The following is a 25,041-nucleotide window of genomic DNA, read 5'->3' on the forward strand; positions in this document are numbered from 1 at the left end:
TCTTTCTTCCTTTCCATTCCTTTATAAATGTGCTTTTGTAATTTAAAAAAAAAAAAACTTAAACTTTCATTTCCTTGTCCTATTCAAATACATAGTCTGAATGATCTTCCCCAGTCCTGCTCAGTTTTCTAAGTTGAATTGCTACTTTAAATACCAGGGAGGGATTATAGCCCTTAGAAAATCTGTTTCAGCCTTTTTCCTTGTGTTCCTCTAATATTTCAGTAATCTCATTTTATATAAATGCTTTCATCTTTTATAGAGAAAACTTTGCAAATGGCCAATGCAGGATGCAGACCCTGCTGAGAACCCTGGAGAGGAGCAGCTAACAAGGAGAGCTCTGGCTTTCCTCTGGGGAGGTAACCGTGCCGTCCCCAAGTGCTTCTTGCCAAGGCTCTGGACCAAAGTGAACATGCCAGACAGATGTCTAGTTGAGGAGCCTAATATGTTAATCAGTTTTTATTTGTAATGGGCATTATTTCTATTGAAGCCGTCAAATGCATTTTTAAATCTCTTGTTCCTTGCAGTTAGCTCAATTATACACATAGGCCAATGATTCACTGGCCTTTTGGAAATTGAAGTTACTTCAATAGTTCTCCCAGCCTCCATCCTTAGGCTTACAATCAAAAACCTACTTAACTAAAGTGCATGGTTTTATTTTTTTATTAGGACAAAATAAAGTTAATTTTCTTCCTTTTAAAAAAGACGATTTTTAGAGTAATTTTAGGTTCACAGAAATATTGAGAGGCAAGTACAGAGATTTCCCATATGCCTCCTGCCCCCAAACATGCATTTCCTTCCCAAGATCAACATCCCCAAGAGAGTGGTACATCTATCACAACCGATGACCCTGCACTGAAGCAGTATAATCACCAAAGTCCATAATTAATGGTATAGTCCACTCCTGGCATTGCCCATTTTATGGGTTTGAACTAATGGATAATGACATGTAGCCATTATTATAGTAGCATACAGAGTATTTCCGCTGCCCTACAGATCCTCTCTGGTCTACCTGTTCTATCTGCCTCACTCCACCTCTGCCAACCACAGATGTTTTTATTGTCTCACTAGTTTTACATTTCCTAGATTGTTCTATAGTTGGAATCATAAAGTATGTAATCTTTTCAAATTGGCTTATTTCACTTAATTAATAAGCATTTAATTTTCCTCCACATCTTTTCATAGCTTGAAGCTCATTTGTTTTTAATACTGAATAATATATTTTTATTTTAAAATTAAATTTAATGGGGTGACATTCATCAATAAGAGTACATAGATTTCAGGTGAACATTTCTGTAGCATTTGAACTGTTAATTACATTGTGTGCCCATCACCCAAAGTCAGATCATTTTCCATAACCGTATATTTGTCCCTCTTTACTCCTCTCCCCACCCCCTCCCTTGGGTAACCATTATGAATTATATTTTTTATTGTTTAATTGCACTACAGTTTATTTATCTCATCACCTACTGAAGAACCTCTTGGTTACTTCCAAGTTTTTTCAGTTATGAATAAAGCTGCTATAAGCATTTATGTGTAGATTTTGGGTAAATACCAAAAAGTAATCCTCCCCAATCCACTTTGTTTGAGAATAGGATTGTCCTCCTTATATAATGGAAAAATTCTTAGAGAGTCTTTGACATGCCTGAGTCACCCTTGGGGACACTAGCAGTGGTCACTAGTGTGCCGCCAACATCAGATCCATGTTCCTCATTGAAATAGGTAAAATACCGCCCCCCACACACTCACACTCACATTAAAGACACTTGATTTTTTCCATATAGAAACCATGAACTGATTTGTTAGTGGGATGAAAAGAAGAATGGTCTATTTTAATGGCCATTGCATGGATCTCTGGAATTATAACAGTTTTAAATGTTCGCCTTAGAAATGGGAGTTGGGAGAGTCTCAGGAGAGGAAAGAATTTTTTATTCTGGAGGTAGTCATCAGCAAAGATAAGGTGAGTGACATCTCTGCTCATTCTCTCTTCCTCTTTAGCATATGAAAGCAAAAGGGAAGGTACCGAGAAGCCCATGTGTGATCAGGACACAAGCACGTGTCACTACCGGGAAGGTGTCAGCAGCCAGCGATGTGATCACTGTGCACGGGGTCACATCCAGGAAATTCCTGCTTGTCCTTGGTGTCATTTGTGCTTTGATCAATGGAAGCACACCATTTTTTCCCTCTCCAGAGCAGTGCAAGGGTTAATTAGGCTGACAACTAATGTGGAAGATAAAAGAGAGACCCTGCCTGTCTGTGAGGCTGACTTCAAAGGCCTCAGAGAGAACATGTCTGAAATAGAAAGAATTTTGAAATATCCTGTTTTCTCATCTGGGGAATTCTTAAAAGTCAAGGATTATCATGACTCTGTTTGGTAAGATTTGTGCTCAAGCAATAGATAGTGAAGTTCCTGATTTATCTTAACTTCTACTGAGCTTTAATAACCTTCAGTTTAGAAATGTACTCAAATGTATGTGCAAGTTAGGGAAATGATAATTGTTATAGTCATTTATGATAAGTTAATAGTCAGGCTGGTAATTATCTTTGTCTCTTTCTTTTTTTAATAATTTTTATTCTTAAATTACAGTTGACATACAATTTTATATTAGTTTTAGGTTTACAACGCAGTGGTTAGACACATTATATAACTTATAAGTGGCCTGACCAGGTGGTGGCGCAGTGGATAGAGCATCGGACTGGGATGTGGAAGACCCAGGTTCGAGACCCCAAGCTCACCAGCTTGAGCATGGACTCAACTGGTTTGAGCAAAGCTCACCAGCTTGGACCCAAGGTCACTGGCCCAAGCAAGGGATTACTCGGTCTGCTGAAGGCCCATGGTCAAGGCACATATGAGAAAGCAATCAATGAACAACTAAAGTGCCCCAATGAAAAACTGATGATTGATGCTTCTCATCTCTTCGTTCCTGTCTGTCTGTCCCTATCTATCCCTCTCTCTGACTCTCGCTCTGTCTCTGTAAAATAAATAAATAAATAAATAAATAAATAAAATAAAAATAATAAATAACTTACAAGTGATCATCCTGATAAGTCTCATACCCATCTGACACCATACTTAGTTATTAGAATGTTATTGACTATATTCCTTATGCTGTACTTTTACATCCCCATGACTATTCTGTAACTACCAATTTGTACTTCTTTTTTTTTGTAACTACCAATTTGTACTTCTAAATCCCCTCACCTTTTATCTACTCTATATTCTGTTTCTGATCTGATTGTTTATTTTGTTTTTTAGATTCCATATATAAGTGAAATAAAATGGTATTTTTCTTTCTCTCTATGACTTATTTCACTCAGCACAATACCCTAATTAGGTTAATCCATGTTGTTGCAGATGGCAAGATTTCATTTATTTATTTTTTATGGCTGAGGCATATTTCATTGTATATATGCACCATTTCTTCATCCATTCATCTATTGATGGTCACTTATGCTGCTTCCATATCTTGACTATTATAAATAATGCTGCAATGAATATACCGATACACATGTCTTTTCAATTTAGATTTGAAATTCTTCATCATAAATAGAGTTGATGGGTTTTTCACTGTCTCTAATTATAGATTTTAGTTTAAAGTCTATTTTGTGGCCCTGGACAGTTGGCTCTGTGGATAGATCATCAGCCCTGTATGCAGACATCCCAGGTTCAATCCTTGGTCAGAGTACTCATGAGATATGACCATCTGTTTCTCTTCCCCTCCCTCTCCCCCTTCTCTCGCTATTCCCCTCTCACAGCCAGTGGCTCAGTTGGTTTGAGTGTCACCCCCAGCCACGAAGGATAGCTTGGTTGATTTGAACATTGGCTCCAACAGGTGTTGCCGAGTGGATCCCAATTGGGATGCATGTATGATATGAGTCTGTCTCTCTGTCTCCCCTCCTCTCACTTAAGAAAAAAAAGTTTATTTCTTCTGGTACAAATATTGCTACCCCAGCTTTTTATTTCTCATTTCCATTTTCTTGAAATATCTTTTTCTATCCCTTTACTTTCAGTCTCTGTGTGTCTTTCCATCTAAAGTGAGTCTCTTATAGACAACATATGTAAGGGTATTGCTTTGTTATCCATTCAGTCACTGTATGTCTTTTGATTGGAGCATTTAATGTATTTAAAGTAATATAAAATAATTGCATTTAAATTAAGAGCATTTAAAGTAGTTGTTGATAAGTATGTAGATATTGACATGTCACTATTCACATGTTTTATCTCTTCTTCTCCTCTTCCTCCTCCTTCCCCTTCTTCCTCTTCTTCTCCTTTTTCCCCTTCTCCTTCTCCTCCTCCCACTCTTCCTCTTCTTCTTCCTCCTCCTCCTTTTCCATCTTCTTTCTCTCCTCCTCTTCCTCCTCCTCCTCCTCTTCTTCTTCCTCTTCCTTCTCCTCCTCCTCCTCCTCTTCCTCCTTCTCCACCTCTTCCTCTTCCTTCTTCTTCTTCTCTTTCAAGAAGCCTTTATCATTTCTTGTAATATTGTTTGGTGGTGATGAACTCCTTTGGCTTTTTCTTTATCTGCTTTTTGATTTATCATACTTTGAATATCTCATGCCGGTCCCTTCTGCCGTGTTGAGAGATCATCTGACAGTCTTATGGGAGCTCCCTTGTAGGTAACTAACTGCTTTTCACTTTTTGCTTTTATAATTCTCTCTTTGTCTTTATCTTTACCTTTGGCATTTTAATTATGATGTGTCTTGGTGTGGCCCTCTTTGGGTTCATCTTGATTTGCAGCATCAGAGAAGAAGGTAATGGCAAATGAACATGCCCCTTGCATACTCACCAACAAGGAACCTCTTTGTCACTTGTGGGCATTAAAAGTTAAGACCATGTACGTAAGTAATACTAAAAGGAACCTTGATGGAAGCAGATTTATTCTGAATGAAAAACTGATCTTACCCTAGGCTGGGCAGGGGTTCTGTGTTGAAAGCTGAATATAGATTTGTTCTCTTAGACTGATTTAAATGAGCCATGTCTGAATATATGTTCTTGAAAACCCAAAGCATAGAGAGACAGAGTAAAACAATTGATATTGAAATTTTCAAAAACTTTTATTCTACTAGACCTTGTATGCTGAGCATATTTTAAGTGAGTGATGAAATATTCCAGGAAGCTAAATTAATAAGGAAGATATAAGCCATAAAAATAATTATAAAATGTCAAATGAAAAATGGGGGAGGGGGCAATACATTCTACTTATAAGGTAATAGCCCTAATAATGAGGACAATATTTTTACATGTGTTTTTCCACCAATCTATCAAATATAATATAAGCTTTACTGTGTTTACTCTCATTTTCCTCTGTAGGAGACAGTTTACAAAGCTGAGTGAGCAACTGAAAACAGTGTATGAATTCCAAGATCTGAAAGAAAAAATAGTAAAAATTAGGAATGACTCAGACCTCTTACTTGAAAATGTTCAGGAAAAAATGAATTTGTACTCCAGTGCCCATAATGCAAGCATTGTGGGTAAGAGAAAATACATTTCAACTGACTGTTTTTGGATAAAGGTTTTTAAAAGCCATAGTGCATTCCATTAGTGAGCCACCCTGTGCTTACTGCCATAGTGCCCAAGCATTTCAGAATATGAAAACACACCCCATGAAGGTATTTTTGTATATGAATATTTCAACTTTTTAAACATTGCAAAATCTAGATAGCATTCGCTCAAAATAATGAGTAAAGCTAACAATTTCTGATACAAAGCAAATACCAAAGCAACCTTCTAGAGCCAAACCATGCAAAGGATCTTGTGAAATCAGCAACTTAGAAAGTCTAACATGCATAAGGGAATAGGAGATGTTTCTATACCATCCTGCATATAAACCACTCCATTTCTAGCAACTGCAAATGCAAAGAAACATGAGGCAAAAATTACTTTCTCATAAGAACTTTGTAGGGGTTTGGAGTCATGTAACATACTAGAAACCACAATTCATATGGCATAGTTCTCTGAAATGAATGGTAGCTGTATCAAAGCCAAAGTCAACTTGGAGGAAAATAGGACTATGAAGCAAAACTTGGATTATCTCTTCTCCTGATTTCAAATGAGTTCTCCGTTACATTTGAAATGGACAACTTGCTACCAGGAGAGGCACTGAATTTATTCATACCTAATCCATCTAATTGAGAGGTAAAGCAGAAATATAAATGGAACCCATTTCAAGGCCAAAATATTGTATGCTTTTCTGCTTTTCTTTGTCCTGGGTGTATGCTCCTGTTTTTCATCTGATCTTGACCTAAAGAAGAAAAAAAAAATAGATGACAATTATGACCTTAAAGCAGCGGTTCTCAACCTGTGGGTCGCGACCCCGGCGGGGGTCGAACAACCAAACACAGGGGTCGTTCAACCCCCACCGGGGTCGCGACCCACAGGTTGAGAACCGCTGCCCTGGCCCTGGCCGGTTGGCTCAGCGGTAGAGCGTCGGCATGGCGTGCGGGGGACCCGGGTTCGATTCCCGGCCAGGGCACATAGGAGAAGCGCCCATTTGCTTCTCCACCCTCACCCCCTCCTTCCTCTCTGTCTCTCTCTTCCCCTCCCGCAGCGGAGTCTCCATTGGAGCAAGGATGGCCCGGGCGCTGGAGATGGCTCCTTGGCCTCTGCCCCAGGCGCTAGAGTGGCTCTGGTCGCTGCGGAGTGACGCCCCGGAGGGGCAGAGCATCGCCCCCTGGTGGGCAGAGCGTCGCCCCTGGTGGGCATGCCGGGTGGATCCCGGTCGGGCGCATGTGGGAGTCTGTCTGACTGTCTCTCCCCGTTTCCAGCTTCAGAGAAATACAAAAAAAAAAAAAAAAAAAAAAAGAGAACCGCTGCCCTAAAGAAAAACCTAGCTTTTTCCGGTGTGGGCGCCGCGCGGTGAGGAGCTCCTGTGTGCTTTCGCAGCAATGCCATCCAAGGGTCCTCTGCAGTCCCTGCAGGTCTTCGGACGCAAGAAGACGGCCACGGCCGTGGCGCATTGCAAATGGGGCAATGGCCTCATCAAGGTGAACCGGCGGCCTCTGGAGATGATTGAGCCGCGCACACTGCAATACAAGCTACTGGAACCTGTTCTGCTTCTGGGGAAGGAACGATTTGCTGGCGTGGACATTCGAGTCCGCGTGAAGGGTGGTGGTCATGTGGCCCAGATTTATGCAATCCGTCAGTCCATCTCCAAAGCCTTGGTGGCGTGTTACCAGAAATATGTGGATGAGGCTTCCAAGAAGGAGATCAAGGACATCCTCATTCAGTATGACCGGACCCTGCTGGTAGCTGATCCCCGTCGCTGCGAATCCAAAAAGTTTGGAGGTCCTGGTGCCCGTGCTCGCTACCAGAAATCCTACCGATAAGCCCATCAGGTTCCACCTTTATAATAAACAGTGGTTATTGGGAGAAAAAAAAAAAAAAAAAAAAAAACCTAAATTTTGTAAAATAACTATTGATGGTGCTCAATAAATGCTATGTCAAGAGTAAGGATTTTGCTCCGATTTCTAATCTGGAAGACAGTGCCCACTGAAAGAACTGGAGATCTACCAGTGGTCACTGAAACCAGGTAGAAATGGAGTAGCAGTTACTGAGCATTCTCCCCATGCTGACACTGTGCTGCAAATCTTGCCCTTAAGTTATTCCAACCTAGTGGGAAGACAGGCATAGAAACAATGGCAAACAGAAAGACTAAATTAGAGCATCTTCAACTGTTTCAGGAATAGAAGACTAGTGAAAACAGAATCCTTCTGAGTTTATTAGGGAAGGCTTCAGGGAGTAAGTGACTATTGAATTTAGCTTCACAGAATAAAGATAAATTTACCAGACACAGGAAGAAAATCATTTCAAGCAATAGGAATGGTTTTGTTTTGTTTTATAATAAAAGAAAATCACGTATGTTAAGAGTTTGATAGTGTAAGAACCAGGAAGCTTTAAAAGATAAGGTGTGGTTGGTCCCTAGATTATGTTTCTGTAGGGAATAAAGCATAGAACCTCAGGACTTGGGTTCCTAAAATACACAGTCACAGTTTAAAGCCCTGATATACCATAATTTACATTAAATATACCATAATACTTCATGAATTTGTATTTTAATAAAAATATAGAAAATAGATGTGCTTAAGACACAGTTTCTGTAGTCAGACTACCTGGCATTGAACCCTGGCTTCACCTCTGACTAGCAGTGAGACCTCAGGCAAATCGCTTATCCCATCAGAGCCTCGTTTACTCACTTCTAAAATGAGAGTGATCATACCAGTGCATGCCGCACGGCATTTTGTGAAGGTTAAGGAAGAAAATTGATGGGAAGTACAAACACAGAAAGCACTCAACTAATGGAGCAATTCATCAACCTCGACATCAGAGGTCCGCAAACAACAGTTTGCCAGCCAATTCTGTTTTTGTAAATAAAGTTTCATTAGAAGACAATGTCGCCTACTTATTCATGTAATGTCTGCTGCTGACTTCACACAATATGGCAGAATTGAGCTGTTGGCAGAAGCACTGTGGCAGACAAGCCTAAAACATTCGTCCCCCTGGCTCTTGGCAGAACAGCCTGTCCACTCCCATTCTATACAATTAGGTAAATTTAGTTGGCTTATTGCAGTATTAGGATTCATAACTAATACATTTGTAGAACACTTCACAGAGTGTTTTCATACCTCATTAATCCTCACAAATTATTATCATGTATTTACAGAGAAGGATGCACAGTCTAAGAGCGTAACCAGTTTGCTCAAGGGTGTGTCCAGACCGTGAAAGGAGAACTAGCACTCCAACCCACGTCTGCAGCCTCAGCTCAATGTTCTACATGCAGTGTGTCTATATTTATGATACTACATCTAGTCCTTCCTCGTTAAGTACAAACTCAAGGAACAGAATGTTGACTTTTTGTACTGCCATTAAGACAGAGAGTGGTCAGATTGTGAAATAATTATCTTGATAGCCAATGTATAATTTTCTTTGTTTTTACAACATTTATCTTACTTCAATTTGTGTTGGTGTAAATTCCTCAGAGAGCATCAGAAGGTATTATCACAGATCATCATCTGCTGAAAAGAAAACCAGTGAAACTACTTCCCTCATAAATAACTCTGAGAAAACCAGGGCTGACTTACTCAGCATCTTATATACATTAACCTCAAAAGAAAACTTGTTGTTGGAAAATTTAAAACAGATGAAGATACCAGATATTCAAATATTGAAGGAAAAGATAAATATTCATATAGTGTCATAAAAATGTTTGGTATACAGGTCTCTTCAATTTTATTTATTTATTTTTTTTTATTTTTATTAAATTTAATGAAGTGACATTGATAAATCAGAGTACATATGTTGAGAGAAAATATCTCTAGATTATTTTGACATTTGATTGTGCTGTATACCCCTCCCGCAAAGTTAAATTGTCTTCTGTCACCTTCTATCTGGTTTTCTTTGTGCCCTTCCCCTCCCCTAACCCCTCTCTCCTTCTTCACCCCAACCCGCCTCCCCCAACCCCCGCCCCTGTTGCCATCACATTCTTGTTCATGTCTCTGAGTCTCATTTTTATGTCCCTTCTATGTATGGATTCATCTCATTTTTTTTCTGATTTACTTATTTCACTCCGTATAATGTTGTCAAGGTCCATCCATGTTATTGTAAATGATCCGATGTCATCATTTCTTATGGCTGAGTAGTATTCCATAGTATATATGTACCAAAGTTTTTAATCCACTCGTCTTCTGACGGACACTTGGGCTGTTTCCAGATCTTCGCTATTGTGAACAATGCTGCCACAAACATGCGGGTGCATTTCTCCTTTTCGAGCCGTTCTATGGTGTTCTTGGGGTATATTCCTAAAAGTGGGATAGCTGGGTCAAAAGGCAGTTCGATTTTCAGTTTTTTGAGGAATCTCCATACTGTTTTCCACAGTGGCTGCACCAGTCTGCATTTCCACCAGCAGTGCAGGAGGGTTCCCTTTTCTCCACATCCTCGCCAGCACTTATTCTGTGTTGTTTTGTTGATAAGCGCCATTCTGACTGGTGTAAGGTGATATCTCATTGTGGTTTTAATTTGCATTTCTCTAATGATTAGTGATGTTGAGCATTTTTTCATATGCCTATTGGCCATCTGTATGTCCTCTTTGGAGAAGTGTCTATTCATCTCTTTTGCCCATTTTTGGATTGGGTTGTTTGTCTTCCTGGTGTTGAGTTTTACAAGTTCTTTATAAATTTTGGTTATTAACCCCTTATCAGATGTATTGTCAAATATGTTCTCCCATTGTGTAGTTTGTCTTTTTATTCTGTTCTTGTTGTCTTTAGCTGTGCAAAAGCTTTTTAGTTTGATAGAGTCCCATTTGTTTATCCTGTCTTTTATTTCACTTCCCCGTGGAGATAAATCAGCAAATATATTGCTCCGAGAGATGTCGGAGAGCTTACTGCCTATGTTTTCTTCTAAGATGCTTATGGTTTCACGGCCTACATTCAAGTCTTTTATCCATTTTGAGTTTATTTTTGTGAGTGGTGTAAGCTGGTGATCTAGTTTCATTTTTTTGCAGGTAGCTGTCCAATTTTCCCAACACCATTTGTTAAAGAGGCTGTCTTTACTCCATTGTATTTCCTTACCTCCTTTGTCAAATATCAGTTGTCCATAGAACTGTGGATTTATTTCTGGGTTCTCTGTTCTGTTCCATTGATCTATATGCCTGTTCTTATGCCAGTACCAGGCTGTTTTGAGTACAATGGCCTTGTAGTATAACTTGATATCAGGAAGTGTGATACCTCCCACTTTATTCTTCTTTTTTAAGATTGCTGTGGCTATTCGTGTCCTTTTTTGGTTCCATATAAATTTTTGGAATATGTGTTCTATATCTTTGAAGTATGTCATTGGTATTTTAATTGGTATTCTGTTGAATTTATAAGTTGCTTTGGGTAATATAGACATTTTAATGATGTTTATTCTTCCTAACCATGAGCACGGTATATGCTTCCACTTGTTTGTATCTTCCTTGATTTCTTTTATCAATGTTTTGTAATTTTCCGAGTACAAGTCTTTAGTCTCCTTGGTTAAGTTTACTCCTAGGTACTTTATTTTTTTGGTTGTAATTGTGAAGGGGATTGTTTCCTTAATTTCTCTTTCTGACTGTTCATTGTTGGTGTATAAAAATGCTTCTGATTTCTGAGTATTGATTTTATATCCTGCCACTTTGCTGAACTTATTTATCAGGTCCAGTAGTTTTTTGGCTGAGACTTTAGGGTTTTCTATATACAATATAATATCATCTGCAAATAATGATAGTTTTACTTCTTCTTTTCCAACTTGAATGCCTTTTATTTCTTCTTCTTGTCTGATTGCTGTGGCTAGGACTTCCAGGACTATGTTAAATAAGAGTGGTGAAAGGGGGCACCCCTGCCTTGTTCCTGATCTTAAGGGGATTGCTTTTAATTTTTGCCCATTGAGTATGATGTTGGCTGTGGGTTTCTCATAGATGGCTTTTATCATGTTGAGGTATGTTCCCTGTATTCCCACTTTGCTGAGAGTTTTGATCATGAATGGGTGCTGGATTTTATCAAATGCTTTTTCTGCATCTATTGAAATTATCATATGGTTTTTCTCCTTCTTTTTGTTTATGTGATGAATCACATTGATTGATTTATGAATATTGTACCAGCCTTGCCTCCCCAGAATAAATCCCACTTGATCATGGTGTATGATTTTTTCTATATATTGTTGGATCCGGTTTGCTAATATTTTGTTGAGGATTTTAGCATCTATATTCATCAGAGATATTGGCCTATAATTTTCTTTCTTTGTGTTGTCTTTGCCTGGTTTTGTAATCAGAATTATGCTCACCTCATAAAAGGAGTTTGGAAGTCTTCCTTCCTCTTGAATTTTTTGAAATAGTTTGAGAAGGATAGGAGTTAGTTCTTCTTTGAATATTTGGTAGAATTCCGTTGTGAAGCCATCGGGCCCCGGACTTTTTTTTGTTGGGAGTTTTTTTATAACTGTTTCGATCTCCATTGGTGTAATCGGTCTGTTTAAGTTTTCTGATTCTTACAGATTGATTTTTGGAAGATTGTATGTTTCAAGGAATTTGTCCATTTCATCTAGGTTGTCTAGTTTTTTGGCATACAGTTCTTCATAGTATTTTCTTACAATATTTTGTATTTCTGTTGTGTCAGTTGTTATTTCTCCTCTCTCATTTCTAATTTTATTTATTTGAGTCCTCTCTCTTTCTTGGTGAGTCTAGTTAAAGGTTCATCAATCTTGTTTACCTTTTCAAAGAACCAGCTCCTAGTTTCATTGATCCTCTGTATTGTTTCTTTAGCCTCTATGTCATTTATTTCTGCTCTGATCTTTATTATTTCCTTCCTTCTACTACATTTGGGCTTTACTTGCTGTTCTTTTTTTAATTCTTTTAGATGCAGGGTTGTTTATTTGAGCTTTTTCTAGCTTCTGAAAGTGTGCCTGTAGTGCTATGAACTTCCCTCTCAGCACTGCTTTCACTGTGTCCCATAAATTTTGAGTTGTTGTATGCTCATTGTCATTCGTTTCTAGGAATTTCTTTATTTCTTCTTTGATCTCATTCTTAATCCATTCATTATTTAACACCCTGCTATTTAGTTTCCATGTGTTTGAGAATTTTTGAGCTTTTCTGCTGTGATTCATTTCTAGTTTCATGCCGTTGTGATCGGAGAAAGTGCTTGATATGATTTCAGTCTTCTTAAATTTGTTGAGAGCACTTTTGTGCCCTAACATGTGGTCTATCCTAGAGAATGTACCATGAGCACTTGAAAAGAATGTATATTCTGCTGCTTTAGGGTGAAAGGTTCTAAAGATATCTATTAAATCGAGTTGATCTAGTGTTTCCAATAAGTCTGCTGTTTCTTTGTTAATTTTCTTTCTTGAGGATCTATCTAGTGATGTTAGTGGGGTATTGAAATCCCCTACTATTATAGTATTGCTGTTGATCTCGCCCTTTAAATCCATCAAAGTCTGTTTTATATATTTGGGTGCTCCTATATTAGGTGCATAGATATTTATAATAGTTATATCTTCCTGTTGGATTACTCCCTTTATCATTATGTAGTGGCCTTCTTTATCTCTTACTATATCCTTTGTTTTAAAGTCCAATTTGTCTGATATAAGTATTGCTACCCCAGCTTTTTTTTCATTTCCGTTTGCATGAAACGTTTTTTTCCATCCTTTTACCTTCAATCTGTGTGTGTCTTTTGTTCTAAGGTGTGTCTCTTGTAGACAACATATGTATGGGTCCTGTTTTCTTATCCATGCAGCTACCCTATGTCTTTTGATTGGATCATTTAATCCATTTACATTTAAGGTTATTATTGATATGTAGTTGTTTATTGCCATTTTCTTCTTTAAAGGTGTATTCCTTTTTTTTTTTCTTTTCTGTATTCTTTTCCCACTTTATCTGTTTACACCAGGCCCCTTAATATTTCCTGCAGCATTGGTTTGGTTGTAATGAATTCCTTGAGTTGTTTTTTGTCTGGGAAGCTTTTTATTTCTCCTTCGATTTTAAACGATAGCCTTGATGGATAAAGTAGTCTTGGTTGTAGGTTCTTGTTCTGCATTACTTTGAATATTTCTTGCCATTCCCTTCTGGCCTCAAGTGTTTCTGTTGAGAAGTCAGATGTCATCCTTATGGGGGTTCCTTTGTAGGTGATAACTTTTTTTTCTCTTGCAGCTTTTAATATTTTCTCTTTATCGCTTAGCTTTGGTATTTTAATTATGATGTGTCTTGGTGTAGGTTTCTTTGGGTTTCTCTTTAATGGAGTCCTCTGTGCTTCTTGGATTTGTGAGAGTTTCTCTTGCATTAATTTAGGGAAGTTTTCAGCTATGATATGATTGAACAAAGTCTCTATCCCTTGTTCTTTTTCTTCTTCTTCAGGAACCCCTATGATGCGGATGTTATTTCTCTTCATGTTGTCACAGAGCTCTCTAAGAGTTTCCTCTGACTTTTTGAGTCTTTTTTCTCTTTTCTTCTCTGCTTTCATGCCTTCATTCCAGTTGTCTTCTAACTCGCTGATTCGATCCTCTGCTCTATCTATCCTGTTTTTAATTCCTTCCATTGTGGCCTTTATTTCTGATATTGTATTTGTCGTCTCCAACTGATTCTTTTTTATACTTGCTATTTCTTTATTTAGGTTTTCAAACTGCCCCTCCATTGTTGTTCTAAGATCCCTAAGCATTCTTACAATCATTATTTTGAACTCCGCATCTGGAAGTTTGATTATTTCCATATCACTCAGTTCATCTCTCGAAGGTGTCTCTTGTGGTTTCATTTGGATTGCACTCCTTTGTCTTCTCATCTTTTTTTTTTATTTTTTATTTTTATTTTTATTTTATTTATTTATTTTTTTATTTGTAGAGTTGGTTGAGTCTAGGCTTGGTGTTGTCTGCCTCCAGTTTTCAGTTGTGTTATTTTTAGGTCTTCCTGGGTTGGTATCAGCTATTATTTGTAATCCACTTTCGGATTTGGGCAGCTTTGAAGTCTTGATTTGTTTGTTTTCTTAACAGGTGATAGTCTTGTTAACTGATCTCAGCAGGGGGCTTCCTTGAAACTGTAACCAGGAATGCTGTGGGTGTAACCTGAGACGCTGAAGGTCTCTTCCACCAACTAATCTCACTGGGGGCAGGGTTTTTTCTCAGCTTCAGTAGGGGGAGTTGTATCTCAGATCTCCATGGAGACCTGAGTTACTGCCCCTCCTCCCCACTTCTTGTTTTCAGCTGTGTCTTGTTGTGCTGATTGGAGCTGGATAGATGTCCGGAGATCTCTGATCCGGAAGCACTTCAGCTCTGTTTTGTGAAAGGTTCAGTCCCTCCCCCAGCTATGGCCGCCTCCAGCAGGAATGAGTCAGCTTTTTTATTTCGTTTCTTGCATACCTTAGCCCCTCACAGTCTGTCCCTCTCCCTGTCTTTTCCACTTGGGAGATAAGCTGGTCTTTTCAACCCACCTTGCTCCCTGTTCGCCAGGTAAGTGGCTGTGAGCAGTAGTTTCTGCTCTTTTTCCTCTGTGAAATCCTCTCTGGGCTCTCAGCCTCACTCCCCTCCTTCCGTTCCTGTAAGCAGAGGAGATTCAGGCACTCCTTACCAGGATTATTGTGGCTTCCTCTTTGCTCCTTGGTTTTTGAGAGCTGTTCTTGCAGTTCAGTGTTGGTTTTTCATGCTGATTTTTTCTAAATTGATTTGTATTCCAGTTTGGTGTTGAGAGCTGGGCGTCTGTGCATCCGCCTACTCCGCTGCCATCTTCTCTCCTCTGGACCCCCAGTCAGCTCATTCTAAACAAGTGAGCAACCTCTGATTCCCGTCTGGACAGCAGCCACAGTGTGAGGCAGATGGGTCTAATCAGCCCCCCAAGAGAATTCCAATTTTATTTTTCTATCTTACATTTTATTTCTTCTTTATTTTATTTTATAAATGTATAAATATATGTAACATATATATGCTCTGTTATCTAATGTATAAATAATATATATATATTTATTTACATCTTAAGTCAAAGTTTGAAAAAATCAAAAGGTAAAACTTGTGACTTCATTTTATTATTTTATATTACTTACTATTTCCAAAAGGGTACAGATTTCTACTTTTGCCTCATTATAAGTAAAAGTTAATTTTTATTTATTTTTTAATAAAATTAACATGGAAATGCTAGAGATTTGATAATTTTCAAAAAAATATGTATATATAAGTATAAAAATGGCATTGATTGGGCCCTGCCTGGTTGGCTCAGTGGTAGAGCATCAGCCCAGGGTGTAGATGTTCTGGGTTCAATTTCCAGTCATGGCATACAGGGGAGGTGACCATCTGCTTCTCTGCCCCTCCCCCCCTCTATTTCCCTCCTGCAGCCATAGCTCGATTGGTCCAGCGCATTGGCCCCAGGTGCCAAGGATGGCTCTGTGGAGCCTCCACCTCAGGTGCTAAAAATAGCCTGGTTGCGAACATGGCCCCAGATGGGCAGAGCATCAGCCCCAAACAGAAGTTGCCAGGTAGATCCCAGTTGGGGCACATGCGAGAGTCTGTCTATCCCCCTTCCTCTCGCTTGGAAAAGAAGAAAAAAAAAAGGCATTGATTAACACAGTGCTGATAACAAATAATTCAGATATGGATTCAGTTACCTAGGAAACATTTAATGGGGCACCTGTATATACTGAGCATGCACAACTACTGAAGAAGCACATGTTCTAGAGCAGTGCCTTGCCTCAGTGAGCCTGGACGGCATTCAAAAACAATCTGCCAGCAAGTTGCTTTTTAACATAATTTCTCCTGTCAGGTATGTGGAGAACGAGGGAACATGCCATGTGTGCTCTCATCATGTGGTGACCTGAGCTGTCGTGACTCCCTGGCCCTCCCGAGGAATGCCCTTTCAGAAAGCTCGAGAAGCAGAGTCCATAATTCACTATTTGAGCAGCCAGGCTAAGAGGCTGAAGAGTCATGTAAATAATGTCCTCTCTTGCTTTATTTGTAAAGCGATAGCAATAAAGAAAGCAAACTACTTGAAACTGCCTTTTAGCTTCTAAGTGAAAGGATGATTCTAGTATTAGGCATTATTATGCTTGGAAATATGTATAGGGTAAAACTATAGATATAAATATAAATTTTGATTTAGAAGTAGGTGTGAATATTGACATTTTCTATTTCTGTAATATTTCTATTACTCTATGTTGTAGGACATAGACTTGTAAAGACATATTTCTTTTATAGCAGACACTACATGGAAATGCAAAGACTACTAGTCCTGAAGGTTTGGAAACTATAGAGCTCCCAAAGTAAAGAATATTTTTTTATTCATTCAAGGGCATATTTGAAATTCTACCAAATACCATATACAAATTTTGATGTTAGAATTTAATTTAATGGTAGAAAATAATTTAATACAAATATACCCTTATTCCTTGAATTCCTTCCTAGGTTGATAAACATGGTAAAACTGGTTTAATATTTAAGTACTTGATAGTTGAATTTCTAGTAGTTTTAAAAGATTTCATTTATTTCTCTTGTCATATTGATGAGTGTAATTTAATTACCTAGTTTACTTTATTATTTTTGTGTGTATATGAGTACATTGTACCCATCTTAGAAGGATGAACAGATTTTAGGTATTCTGTGCATACATTGTATTCCTCTGGAGAACAAGATGATGACATGCTCCCTAGCTCTCTCCTCTTCTGACAGTCTACACTGAGCCTTTGAGAAAAAAAAATTCTTAAAAAGTGGAAGGTTTTTGTTTTTTTCACCAATGTAAGTTAAATATTACATCAGTCAGCATTCCTGTTTGCAAGTAACAGAAACACGGAGACATCTCAGAATGTAGAGGAAGACAGAGGGCCGAGCTTGGGAATGGGGTGAGAACCACCTATGACACATGCGTGTCCACCCCCCACACAGACACACACACACACAGAGCAACAGTTTGCTCCGGGAGCCCCACTTCCGTGGACCTGAGCCCCAGCTGGGCCTGCACTCTTGCTCCACATGCCCCAGAATCCAAGCCTGGAGCAAACCTCTGATTAACCAACTGGAAGGTCTCCCTATAGATTTCAAATGTTGAAAAATTTTATTTGCATAGTCATAATTCTGTATCGCTATGTGGTTTTCCAATTATGTTATTCTTCATTACTTTAATAAGTATTTCGGAGTGCCTACTATGTGCCAGGCATTTATCTAGATGTTGGAAGTGCAGCAGTGAACATAACAAATGCAAACTCTCGCCTGGCATCCTAGTGGTTAAAACAATCCTTAATTGTTTAATATCATTTTAAACTATTATATTGACCCTCCTTAAAAAACAGAAATTTCACACCATTTAAACAAGTCACATTAAACTATACTTTAAAAATATGGCCCCTGAAGTACAGATAAGCAGACTCTGGTTCACTCAGCACATAAAAGGAGAATGGGAAGAGGGTGAGGGTAGTGTTGTAATGTTGATAGAATGGTGTGCTCTTTTCCTCCTGATTAGAGGAGGGCACAGTGCCAGAGAGATTCTGAGAGAATTCTCAGGCGTCAGTTGTGACAGAGGATGGATTGCAGAAAGCTGTTTTAGGAATGAAGTGATTTAGCAATCTCTTTCTTTCTGAATATGGCATCAACTAATCTCTGCTGAGACTTCATCTGTGTAATTTGACCCTTGCCTGTCCAAAGTATTTATTTCTATAATTCTTATTTTATTGTTATGTTTTGTTTCTTACTACTATACATTTTTTATGTTGAGATACAATTGCATTAGTTTTAGATGTACAACATAATGAGTTGATTATGTATATAATGCTAAATGATAATTTATATATAAAAAATATAATCATAATAAGTTTAGTTAACATCACCATGCAGTTGCATTATTTTACTTGTGAGAACTCTTAAGATCTGTTCTCTTAGCCACTGCTATCTATTTTATAGTTTAAAATGTTCTAGAGAATCAAGAAACAACTCAAAAAATTAAGATACATATTGTTACTTATATAAATATTTTTTTGTTTCATCATTTGCCAATAATATAATTACATCCTCATCCACAAAAATGTATAGCTCTATTAAGCAGGCTTCTTTGTAGGGAAATGAAGAAAGATTTTTTTCCCCCATTAATTATGTTTGGTCCTAATTAGTCCTTCTTCTGTCACAATTTACTCAACACAGTTTAGCTGCCTGGTGATATTGTCCTATTGCTTTATGTTTTTTTCATTTCCTCAAATTTGTTGGAATCCCCAGAAGAAGTCCATGATCGTTCTTGAGTAACACATTTAAGAATTTACATTTCTAGATCACAGCCTTTTAGCACTACCATCCCTCCACCAAGTATACACAATATTTGGAATTTATCATTGTAGCTTCCCTGCACTGAGTTCAAACTCACTTCTTTTTTTTTTAATTTTTTAATTTTATTTATTTTTTTACAGAGACAGAGAGAGAGAGAGAACAGAGAGAGGGATAGACAGGGACAGACAGACAGGAATGGAGAGAGATGAGAAGCATCAATCATCAGTTTTTCGTTGCACGTTGCGACACCATAGTTGTTCATTGATTGCTTTCTCATATGTGCCTTGACCGTGGGGCTACAGCAGACCTAGTAACCCCTTGCTTGAGCCAGTGACCTTGGGTCCAAGCTGATGAGCTTTTGCTCAAACCAGATGAGCCCGCACTCAAGCTGGTGACCTCGGGGTCTTGAACCTGTGTCCTTCCGCATCCCAGTCCGACGCTCTATCCACTATGCCACCGCCTGGTCAGGCCAAACTCACTTCTTAATAGAAGCAATACTTTCTTTTAAATTTGCAAAGAAAGTACATTATTTGAATTTGAGGAATGTTTAGAACAATAATTCTTTCAACTTATAATAAAAGAAAATGCTCTCGACTTGTTAAACATAATAGCCACTTTAAGTTAGTAGTCCTAAGTAATTTCTATGAAATGTATTGTTATTATGGAATGCTAAAGTCTCAATAAACCAGGATCTGTGTCAGGAAAAGTCATTAGTATTAGGTCAATATTGTGTCAGATAATGATTTTGAATACTAACAATGTTTTAAGAGATTAATTTGCATTATTAAGAAAACTTAATTATGAAAACAATATCTTTTAAAAGAATCTTTAAAATGAATCCATTGGTTAATTATCTTCACTTCTATTTTGTTTCTGGTGACAGTTTTATGTGGTCCAACTAAATAATTAAATGTCACAGAGCATGCATAATCATTGTAAGTTTTCCTTATTGAATTTCTTTTCTTATTACAGATCAAAAATATAAGTAACTTGGCAGAAGTCTCCAAAAATGATGCCTTACAGTTAAGTGAGAAACTGTATAACATGAAAAACCAAAGTGAATCTGAAGAAGAGAAAATGAATCTTTTAATCAAAAAACTAAAAACATTTCTGTTAGGTAATTTTTTAAAATATTAGGACTAGCTAGGCCCAAACCCAATGCTTCTCCATTATCTCATTCACTGTGTTTGAATCTAAATAACAGGCATCTAAACATTTTTAACTGCTTTTCACTCTGTGCTTGTAATAATCAATTTTTGCAAGGGCATTTTGTAGAACATGCTCTATACCCCAACTCAGTAGTTTTTTACTTTTCCAACAAGCATTTGTGCAGCATGCAATCAGCCCTACATTGGCAGTGTTTCTTCCAGAGCAAAAGGGATATTTAGCATGAAGAGGACACTCTGGGACATACACAATCTAATCCCTGTATTCCAGGGACACATAATCAGATGCAAGTGCATTACACCTAGAGTTCATTGTGGTTATACTTAAAAGATACAGTGTTTAATAAAAAGATATAATAACCTAAAACCTACCTTTTTATTTAAGATGAAAATGTGCCGCCAGAAGACACAGAGAGAGTGCAAATCATGTACTTGAAATCCAATTGCCAATAACATCACAAAATCTAACACATGAACTTGACAAAATACAGAAATGTATGAAACTCTGTGAGGACTACAGGACAGATGAAGACAAGTTAAATAAAGCAACAGATGAAGCCCAAAAGATTTTGGTGAAGGCAGAACACACTGAGTAAGTACAGTATTAATATTCTCACCTTTCTCTAACAGGCCAGCTGCTACAAGGCCATCTGAAAAATATTTGCCTAACAAGCTATAACATTCAAATGAAATTACCATCTAGTAATTTGGTGCCCAAACTGAGGGCTTAGCAATGTATGGAGGTCCCAGGAATCTGGGAAACTAGGAGGCCCTTCCCGTTCTCCTCAGACTCGGCATGCCTTTCCATGGTCGGCTACCTCTATACCAGCACACACCAATAAATGCCACACGCGAATTCTATGCCAGTATTCTAACAAGTGCTGGGACTATCAGAGCATTTTCCTCTTTTTGTTTACCTATTCTTGGTACTTTCCAAATTTATGATAATAAGCAGTACTTTGACTATCTAAATTTAAGAAATGATTATAATAAAAAGATATATGATAAGGAGTAGAAGAAATGAACACTAGTGCCTCAGGAATAATCCAGGAGTAAAGTTATATACACGGCACACAGAGTTAACTAAATCGTGCTTCCTTTTGCCCTTGTTGACTTAGCCAAGCAGAAGGGAAAAGTTATCTTAATGTTTTATGAGCATGAGGCACTGGGGGTCAGGATCACAGGGTTGGTTGGATGGTGGTAATATCAACAACCGCCGCCACGCTGGCTGCCCTGTGGGCTGGAGACCTGAGCCACCCTCTCTGCCTGATGCCCCACTTATCATATATAGAGAAAGTGGACCAGGTTCAACTGTAAGTTCAACCCCTTCCAGTTTTAATATTTAAAACTGAAAACATCAAGTAACGGCAGCACAGTCACACAGCTGTTAAAATGATGTGGGTGCAGGAATGTTAATAACATACAGACATCCTTACAGTATAATGTTAATGCTTTTAAAAGAAGGTAACAGATAATATATGGAAGAGGATCTCAATCATGAGAAGAAAACATTCTGCGGGATGAAAATTGTAGAATATAACAGTATTTTAAAAGATGGTAGGATTACTGGTAAACTTCTCTCTTCCTGATTTTTTTCTTCTTCCTTCTCCTTCCTCACTTTGTATTTTCTAAATTTACTATAATAAACAGTATATTGAAAACCTAAAGGAAAAAAGGCTATAGTAAAAAGCTATGGTGGGTGTGTGTATGGAGGGTGTTATGAGAAGGGAGGGCTCCTGAACCCCACTGTAACAACGGGGAAAGAAGTATAGAATGCAGGCTACATCCTGCATGATTTTAACTACAGGACATTCTGGGAAACATATAAGTATGTGCTAGGGTTGCAGGCAGGGGCCACGACCCCCTCTTCTCTTAAGTAGATGAAGGGACATTAAAAAACTGGACATTCCTGATCACCTCCCCTCAGACATCCGGACTGACTCACCTGGGTGTGGAAGGTCCCCTAGCTTAATTACAGTTAATCTTACATAAATCACTAAAAACTACATTTTTCCTCACCCCCTCCCCCGGGCTGACTACCAGCCCCCACCCTCGAATCCCCTTATTTAACACTACCTGTTAGAGAACCTGTTGCTGACCTCTGCCTTAGAAGTCAGCCTGGCGGATGACCCCCTAATAAACTTTTCTTACCTGAACTGAGGTGTCCTCCTTCAGCTGATCTTACACTATGGGGACAGTAAAAAAAGACCAGTGTTTGTCAGGGGGTTGGAATGAATAGGCAGAGCACAGGGGAATTTTAGGACAGGGGAATTACTCCGTATGGCACTTTCACAATGGATTCATGTCATTACACACTTGTCCAGACCCACAGAATGTGCAGCACCAGAGTGAGCCCTAAGGTGAACTATGCACTTGGGTGATTACGATGTGTCAGTGCAGGTTGATTTGTTGTAACAAGTGTGCCTTCTGGTAAGGCATGCTGATAGTTGAGGGTAAGGGGCGGATTTGCATGTGTGGGGGAGAGGGAGGAACTAATGGCAAGTCTCTGTGCCTTCTCAATTTTGCTGCAAACCTACAACTGCTCTTAAAAAAAAGAAAAAAAGTTTTGTTTCTCTCTCTTTTTTTTTTTCCTTCATTTTTTCTGAAGCTGGAAACAGGGAGAGACAGTCAGACAGACTCCCGCATGCGCCCGACCGGGATCCACCCGGCACGCTCACCATGGGGCGACGCTCTGCCCACCAGGGGGCGATGCTCTGCCCATCCTGGGCGTCGCTATGTTGCGACCAGAGCCACTCTAGCGCCTGAGGCAGAGGCCACAGAGCCATCCCCAGCGCCCGGGCCATCTTTGCTCCAATGGAGCCTTGGCTGCGGGAGGGGAAGAGAGAGACAGAGAGGAAAGCGCAGCGGAGGGGTGGAGAAGCAAATGGGCGCTTCTCCTGTGTGCCCTGGCCGGGAATCGATCCCGGGTCCTCTGTTTCTCTTTTTTTAAAGAGAGAGATTACCACTGGGAGGAGAGATAGGTTGGAGAGGGAAGGGGATGTTTTGCAATTTAGCTGTTTTTGCTCTGGGCACAAGCATTTCTAATTATGCCTCTGCAGAGGTCTCTCTGATCTTTTACTCACCTGGTGCATTATGAACCCATAGATCTCTGGCAAATGTTGACTTGAGGTGAGCTTACTTCTACAAAACCGCCCATCACTTGAAATGCTTGTGATTTTAGCTTCCGAAAGGCCTCTGGGCGCTGGAATGTCAGGCTACTTAAGTAAACCTGAATAAACACGGCCTGAAATGCAGACCCTGGGCTGGCTCTGCTCTCCGGGAGCCTCTTGACTCTACCCCCACTTAGGTCTGGGAAATTACAAACCCGGAATTGGCTGAGGATAGTTTTTTTGTTTAAAGCTTGGCAGTTACAGCCTGCAAATCTCTCTGCTTATGACAATTTAAGAAGAAATAGCCTGCATTCCTGCTGTCCGGACCCGATGACATCTGCCTCTGCACAGGCATACATACACATTTTTACTGCATTTGGTACACCTGTTTCTAAGAATGAAAACTTCAGCATTTTGCTTTGCTTAAGAGTAATTTAAATATACTTTATAAATAATTCAGTAAAATTTTTGGTTGAGTCGAATGAATTCTCAAGATGAAATAAATGAATAATGGCATATTTATCTAATCTGATATGTTAATATTTTACCTGAGGAAAGCAGCAAATATTTTATTGAATCTTAACAAAACGTTGAATAAGTTGCAACAAGTTCAAGTTACTCAAGGATGGGCCAATTCTACTGTCACACAGCTGACTGCTGAGATAACAAAAATGAAGAAGAATGTACTGCAGGTATTCCTCTATTTTCTTTGAAGCGAACCTGAAGCATTTGATGTGTGGAAACAGCCCTGTTTGTCCCTATGTAATGTCATGCTTGCCTTGCCTGTCCGACAGGATTACTGTAAGGGTGCAATCAGGGGATGGTAGTACTGTGCATGTAATTAATGTTCTGCAGAGCTCTCCCAGCATCTTGCCACTCTGTTGTTGACCAGTTCTGGGGGATAAGGCAGGTACTACCGCCAGTTTATAAATAAGAAAATTAAGACTTGGGGAGGGTAAGTGATTTGCCAAAGGTCACACAGATAATTAAAGGTAGATTTGAGCTCAGAGTTTACCCCTTTGATACCAAGGAGAGCAATTGATTCTTTAAAGCTCACATACCAAATAAAGTTCATTGCTGCCAGGTGTTTGTAACTAAATGTGCATAATTCTCATCAGAGTATCCTAAAACTGAAAGAACATTACCCAAAAGAAAGGGTTCCATCCAGTGTTCAGAGGGAGTGAGACCACGGTTTGGCACACGGTTGGATCCAGGAGAGGAAGCCTGCAGACTGGAGGGCGGGATGGGGCCAGTCGCAGAGTGTGCATGCGCACATCCCTTCCCTGCAGATGCATGTTACTCAGTCTCCATTCTTCAGCTATGTCTCAGAGCTCTAGACACAGGCTTTTTGGAAAGAGAAGCAGAAAGCGGACTAGGAAGTGGTGACCTGGGGAATCAAGGGGTTGCATATGAAGAGATTGCACACACAGGGCAGCAAAAGAAGAAGGTCACCTCGTTTTCCTCCTTCTGGGGTTTTCTAGACAGGGGTTGACAACATAGAGACCCTGGGCCAAATAGGCACACCGCCTGTTTCTGTCTCCAAAGTCTGCTGGAACACAGCCACGCATTGTCCTGGCTGCTCCTGTGCTGCAGCGGCGCAGGGTCAAAGGGTGGCAACAGAGACTTCATGGACTAGAAAGTGTGAAATATTTACTATCGGGCCCTTTACAAAAAGAGTTGTAGACCCCTGCTCTAAAATACTCTGACGTATGCTCAAGGGCACAGAAATGGACTTCTATTTCTAAAAATATGGTGTGCCAGTACCCCAATAAACCCTCCTAACAGGAGAAAAAATGTTAGATGGACATTTTTAAATACATAGCTGATTTGGAAAGAAACAGAGAAAAACACCAGACACCAAAGTGGCAGGAAAGCATGAATCCCGAAAGGTGAGTAAGCATGGACCTGACAGCAGATGGAGGGCACCAGCCAGTCCCTGGTGCATTCGAGCTGCTGGTGTTAATTCTCCCTATGCACAGCAGACAGTAGATGAGGCCCACGCAGGGAGCGAACCCTGTGTGCAGTGGTGGGGTTCAAATATATCATTTAACAA

The 25,041-nt window shown here is 39.2% G+C and overlaps 2 protein-coding genes across 2 annotated transcripts in view; both read left to right on the forward strand.

Annotated features, from left to right (window-relative positions):
- LAMB4 (laminin subunit beta 4) overlaps positions 1-25,041 on the forward strand; it is a 124,476-nt gene that overhangs the window by 88,979 nt on the left and 10,456 nt on the right. The window contains 10 exon segments of the mRNA XM_066276741.1: positions 2,006-2,371; positions 5,306-5,466; positions 6,826-6,834; positions 8,971-9,182; positions 16,230-16,322; positions 16,324-16,392; positions 19,685-19,829; positions 20,264-20,293; positions 20,296-20,470; positions 23,542-23,680. Of these exon segments, the coding sequence (XP_066132838.1) occupies positions 2,006-2,371; positions 5,306-5,466; positions 6,826-6,834; positions 8,971-9,182; positions 16,230-16,322; positions 16,324-16,392; positions 19,685-19,829; positions 20,264-20,293; positions 20,296-20,470; positions 23,542-23,680 (1,399 nt within the window).
- On the forward strand, positions 6,832-7,370 carry LOC136335361 (small ribosomal subunit protein uS9-like). The gene has a single exon (XM_066276634.1). It carries the CDS (start codon positions 6,880-6,882, stop codon positions 7,318-7,320), a length of 441 nt encoding a protein of 146 aa, XP_066132731.1. The 5' UTR covers positions 6,832-6,879; the 3' UTR covers positions 7,321-7,370.

Source organism: Saccopteryx bilineata, chromosome 4 (genome assembly GCF_036850765.1).
Source record: "Saccopteryx bilineata isolate mSacBil1 chromosome 4, mSacBil1_pri_phased_curated, whole genome shotgun sequence".
In the NCBI taxonomy this organism is placed as follows: Eukaryota; Metazoa; Chordata; class Mammalia; order Chiroptera; family Emballonuridae; genus Saccopteryx; species Saccopteryx bilineata.

Coding starts and splice junctions, on each gene's coding strand:
- LOC136335361 (XM_066276634.1), top strand. CDS start 6,880: ATGCCATCCAAGGGTCCTCTGCAGTCCCTGCAGGTCTTCGGACGCAAG.